Source organism: Cynara cardunculus (assembly GCF_001531365.2).
Source record: "Cynara cardunculus var. scolymus isolate 2C chromosome LG 8, CcrdV1, whole genome shotgun sequence".
NCBI lineage: Eukaryota > Viridiplantae > Streptophyta > Magnoliopsida > Asterales > Asteraceae > Cynara > Cynara cardunculus.
Genome location: NC_037535.1, coordinates 17,445,530 through 17,451,183, shown reverse-complemented (window position 1 = coordinate 17,451,183; position 5,654 = coordinate 17,445,530). Strand labels below are relative to the sequence as shown.

Below are 5,654 nucleotides of genomic sequence, written 5' to 3'. Positions count from 1 at the left end.
TAATTATATTTTATATTTTTTATATTTAAAATGAGATGTTTATCCTGTATCTGATTATGTTTAACTGCAGTTAGTTACACGAATTCAGATCTGCAGTGAGTTACACGAATTCAGATATGGAGCTGTAATAAGTTATACTTACGCACAATCTATTTGTAATCTTGAGTTTTAAGTAACATGCATTAATAAACAGTACTTTAAGCATAAAAAGTGGTTTTTAAGAGTTTTTGTCAAATGCTTTATAATATAGTATAGATATAGATAGTCATTCTTGAAATCATTAGTGGACGAGAGTCTAAATCCTATTTACAATGTGAAACCATGATACGTGATTGGAACTGTTTTAATATTTAAAACAACTTTGTTTTAATATTTAAAACAACTTTCTTGCAGATATACATTCTTATGTACAAGGAGGTTGCAATTGCTTTAAAAATCAATAGTTTATACAGCCAGAAAAGGCTTCTTAACATTCATGAGAACGTGAAAGTGTTGCGCTATCCTGACCACTTTGCGGCTGGCATTTACTTGTGGTATGCATTTAGCCAACTTCATATTTCTTATCCTTATCAGTGATATTAAACACAATTGTACATAGAATCTTTTATCTTGTTTTGCTTTTTAACTTCTCAACATGCAGGTCACATCATGAAAAAATCGTAGTTGTTGATCACCAGATCTGCTTTCTTGGGGGATTAGATCTATGCTTTGGTCGTTACGACACAATTGAACACAAAGTCAGTGATTGCCCTCCTTTTATATGGCCTGGAAAGGACTATTACAACCCCAGGTTAATCATGTTTTCTTTCTGTTATCGAATGTTTTTATGATTAGCGAATGAAGGCAAGAGGAAATATTAGGATTTTATGGCTTCAAAATAGATAAAAGAAACTATTACAATTTATCCAAAAATTAATGAGAAACTGCTTTTACTTGTTCAGGGAATCTGAACCAAATTCTTGGGTGGACACCATGACAGATGAATTAGACCGCAGAAAATATCCTCGCATGCCATGGCATGATGTTCACTGTGCTCTTTGGGGACCTCCATGTCGTGATGTAGCAAGACATTTTGTCCAACGTTGGAACCATGCCAAGGTTCAACTTATATTCATTTTTATATAAATTTTTGGTATTTTAAAGATAATTTTTTTTCTCTAATACAGCTACCATTTTATCCAGAGAAACAAAGCCCCAAACGAACAAACAATTCCACTACTAATGCCACAGCAACACATGGTTCTCCCGCACTACATGGGGAGAAGTCAAAAATTAGACATTGAGAGTAAGCCTACCGATGGAAACCAAATAGACATTATGCAGGGTTCGTCTTCCTATGAGTCACCATCACAAGATATACATTTTCTTTTGCCTCAAGAAGCTGATGTGATAGATTCTTCAAATGCCAATAACACGTTGAACGGGCTCGACCAGAGAAACCAACTTGATCTATCACATGATGAACATTTAAACCATGCTGTGCAAACAGTAGATTCAGCAGATGATTTTGATTCCATGGATCGTCAGCATGAAAATAGCACGGGGTCAACTAGCTTTGGATCTGAAATATCAGATGAGGGGTGTGAAAAGCAAGAAGTTTCTAGTGGTGATATTTCACAAGTCAGTCCCCGTACGTCGTGCTCTTGTCAGGTTAGACATTCTTCTGTTAGGTAGTGTTCTTAAATCTGTCAGAAGGTCATGTTTTAAAAACAAATATGTTATTTTCCTAAAAAACCCTTCAGTAGTAGATAAATAAATTCATAGAAACAACCCTGTTAACTGTGCCATAATCCTTAGGCCTGCAATGTACAAATCATGGTTTTTAGAAATTACAAAATAACCCTTTAGCAAAGTGTTACGTTGCATAACTTTTACTTGTGTTCATGTTTTTGATGTATGATTTGTAGGTTATCAGAAGTGTATGCCATTGGTCTGGGGGAACAAGTCAAACTGAAGACAGCATTCATAAAGCTTATTGTTCTCTAATTGAGAAAGCAGAAAAGTTCGTTTACATTGAGGTAATTCATGGAAATAACAATTTGTGAAACATGATTGCTGGTGCCATTTTGATGTAGTTTCAGTAAAGCTGATGAAGTTAGCATCCTAGAAAATGCCAGCTCAAATACAGCAAGAGATTTCACACCAGAATCCTACTGGTTGAAACCCCATGATACCTCAAGTTTTAAATTTCCCAAAAATACATGGCCTTCGCTCCTCCTAATAACCCCCTTTACCCTTCAACATTTCATTTCTATGAGATATCTATTTGAAATCGTGAATTAACCATTCAGCTGTGTAGCACAAATTGTTATGGAATTCCTAAAATCTTTTCAAAATCATGAGAAAATAAATATTAGTGGATGTGATGAGCATAACTTGTTTACTTTGAATATTTTCTTTCTAAGCTATGAGTTCTATATTGATTGTTATTTGTGCATTAATTAAGTCATCTCTGTATGACTGCACTTGAAGATGACTTCTTGTCTTCTCATGTTATCTCCATTAAAAACCAATTTTGAGTAAGGGGTTCACTCAGTAACCGCAGCTTCCTTTCACTCGCAATTCTGTTTCTTTTTTATTTTCCTTCCTTCGAATAATTGTACAAAGACAATATTAATATTATGATCCATATCTGTAAATTTAAAATTTATGATGTTTGTTTTTTTTTCTTTTTCTTCCAGAATCAGTTTTTCATTTCAGGCCTATCAGATGATGATGTCATACAGAATCGCGTCTTGGAAGCTTTATACAGACGTATCTTACGTGCACATAAAGAGGAAAAGTGCTTTAGAGTTATCGTTGTTATACCACTTTTACCAGGATTCCAGGTAATACCCTGCTTTTAATGTGATCTTGTTTTGAACTTTGGACTAAAAGCGTAACAAACAAACAAACAGGGGGGTCTGGATGATGGTGGGGCTGCAACTGTGAGAGCTATAATGCATTGGCAGTATCGAACCATTTGCAGAGGACAGAATTCGATACTACACAACCTCAACTCACTTCTTGGTCCTAAAACAGATGAATATATATCATTCTATGGTCTCAGGACATATGGCAGACTTGGTGATGATGGTCCAATTGTTACAAGTCAGGTATTGACATTGTTCGTTGTTTTTATGATGTTCAGCACTACTATCTTGAGGGTCAACTCAACTGTCAAATAAAGACCAAGCCACTGGGGATTTTCCTAGCTGTTATCTTTAGAGCCCCCTGGGATTAGTTGCGGACAACCATGGTTACCCAAAAAATGACTACTTCTTTTTTCAATTTTAATGCAGGTGTATGTGCACAGTAAAGTGATGATAGTTGATGACCGTATCACCTTAATTGGATCATCCAACATAAATGATAGGAGTTTGCTTGGACACAGGGATTCTGAGGTACAAATATTCTTTCCTCCATGCCTTCTCTTATATATTTGGATTTTATACTCCTTCCATCAACCACGATGTATGACTCGAGATATAGTTAAAATATGTTCAATTAAGGACAAAAAAATAAAAATAAAAATTCGAGTAATGATTGCCAAGGGTTAAAAAAGGAAATTACTAGCTTCATTTGGTTTGGTTAAAGGATAAAAAGTACTCTTGCTAACAAAAGTTGCTGCATTAGATTGGGATTCTCATTAAAGATAGAGAATTTACTGAATCAACAATGAATGGAGAGCCTTGGAATGCTGGGAAATTCGCTAATAGCCTTCGGCTTTCTCTGTGGTCTGAACATCTTGGTCTTCATGGTGATGAGGTTGGTTACCATTTTAGACTTAAAAAGAAGTATTATCCACATCTGTCTTTTTTCTTCTCAACTCTCTTCTTTCTGTTTTAGATAAGGGAGATTAGAGACCCGATAGCAGACAAGACATACAAAGATTTGTGGTCCGCAACTGCAAGGGTAATAAAAACACAACCCTTTTCTTCGATTTGTACTTGAACCTCCAACTGATATCGATAATGTTGTTCACAGGCAAACTCCCAAATTTACCAGGATGTGTTTTCTTGCATCCCAAATGATTCGATACACTCAAGGTAGAAAAATAATCTTTCTCACTTCAACAAAATCAGGTTTATAGGACATCAAATATGTCCTAATAGACTGCTTTATAGGACTTCAATTTATACCGGCAAACAATTGTGTGTTATATGTAAATTATAAAACATCTATAGGACGCCTTTGGGTGTACTAACAAGTTTATAGGTCACTTTTGAAATAAAACATCTTATTAGTCTTTTAATATGACATTATTTGAAAAGGGTGTTAACAAAACTAGTTTTTTATAAAAAGATGTGTTCGTAGGACACTTCTCAAAAAGTGTTCTGTAAAAAAGCTAATAGGAAACTTTATTTTCAAGTATGCTTAAATATGTCCTAACATCCTATGGTAACACACACACACACAAACAATTGTTTAGTTCTATATACACTTGCAGTCCTATAAAGCAGACTATTAGGATATTTGGCGTCCTAAAAAACTGATTTTTATAGTGTCTTTGTGACATTTTATTTCCTAGAAACTAGATTCTTACGGTTCGTTATCTATTTCTATATAATGCAGATATGCATTCCGACAAAGCATGAACTTCTGGAAAGAAAAACTTGGTCATACCACGATCGATTTAGGTGTAGCTCCTGAGAAACTTGAATCTTTGACATCGATGGAAATATTAAAGCAAGTAAGAGGTTTTCTTGTTTCGTTTCCGTTACAGTTCATGTGTCAAGAAGATTTAAGACCAATGTTTAGTGAGAGTGAGTTCTATGCATCTCCTCAGGTCTTTTACTAGCCATTCAACTAGGGAGAAATGTACATGAATTTTATCATCTTCTTTTTCCAAAATATCCATTATTTTCAAATAGTAATTTTTATTTGTTTTCAGTCTATTTTTCTTGTAAATTTGGGGGAGATAAGGATGGTTGGTGTAGATCATTGATGTTGGGTAGAAATAACTGTAAATTGTTCAATGTGGATCATTGGTTTGACACTACTTGAGAATAAAAGCATATTTGATGAAAATGTTCTTCATTTTGATCTCCAATATACATTTGCTGGGTATGTTGGAACCAAATGTGGCAAAAACAAGCTCATAATTTATTGGTAGCTTTCTGAATGACTGACATTCGTGTTTTTAATAATCTTTTTGGTCAGACAATTGGTTGTGAAGGCTCAAATGCATCATATGGGGCTTCTATTCTTGCCTAAAACTTATTTTTTGATTGGTTTATACCTATTATTGGATTTTGAGATGCATCAAGATAACAATGGCATAATTGTATATCTTTGTAGGATGAACTTCAGACCGATGAAAATATTTCTATGAAATAATAGGTTGGTAGAAAACTAAGTTGAATATGCTATGTGTGTGATTTGGCTAATTGAATCACCCATTATTTATATACTTCACCTCAAATGAAGTACGTTCGCAAGAATGAAACTCAAAGGAATTGACGGGGGCCTTGCACAAGCGGTGGAGCATGTGGTTTAATTCGATGCAAAGCGAAGAACCTTACCAGGGCTTGACATGTCGCGAATCCTCTTGAAAGAGAGGGGTGTTAGATTAGACAACACGCTGCAATAAACTTGACAACATATTGAAAGTTCTGATAAAAAAACAAACTTGACAACATACTGCAAAGTTTGACAAGATTCTTTTGAAAAGC

At 34.7% G+C, this 5,654-nt stretch overlaps 1 protein-coding gene across 1 annotated transcript in view; it reads left to right on the top strand.

The window, feature by feature from the left end:
• LOC112516776 (phospholipase D zeta 1-like) overlaps positions 1 to 4,966 on the top strand; it is a 10,843-nt gene extending 5,877 nt beyond the window's left edge. The window contains exons 9-20 of the mRNA XM_025124010.1: positions 394 to 533; positions 641 to 790; positions 942 to 1,098; positions 1,183 to 1,650; positions 1,908 to 2,018; positions 2,682 to 2,828; positions 2,898 to 3,095; positions 3,282 to 3,383; positions 3,616 to 3,747; positions 3,829 to 3,894; positions 3,967 to 4,028; positions 4,555 to 4,966. Coding sequence (XP_024979778.1) covers positions 394 to 533; positions 641 to 790; positions 942 to 1,098; positions 1,183 to 1,650; positions 1,908 to 2,018; positions 2,682 to 2,828; positions 2,898 to 3,095; positions 3,282 to 3,383; positions 3,616 to 3,747; positions 3,829 to 3,894; positions 3,967 to 4,028; positions 4,555 to 4,780 — 1,959 coding nt within the window. The 3' untranslated portion in view covers positions 4,781 to 4,966. The remainder of the gene's footprint in view (positions 1 to 393; positions 534 to 640; positions 791 to 941; positions 1,099 to 1,182; positions 1,651 to 1,907; positions 2,019 to 2,681; positions 2,829 to 2,897; positions 3,096 to 3,281; positions 3,384 to 3,615; positions 3,748 to 3,828; positions 3,895 to 3,966; positions 4,029 to 4,554) is intronic.
• Positions 4,967 to 5,654: the final 688 nt, after the last annotated feature.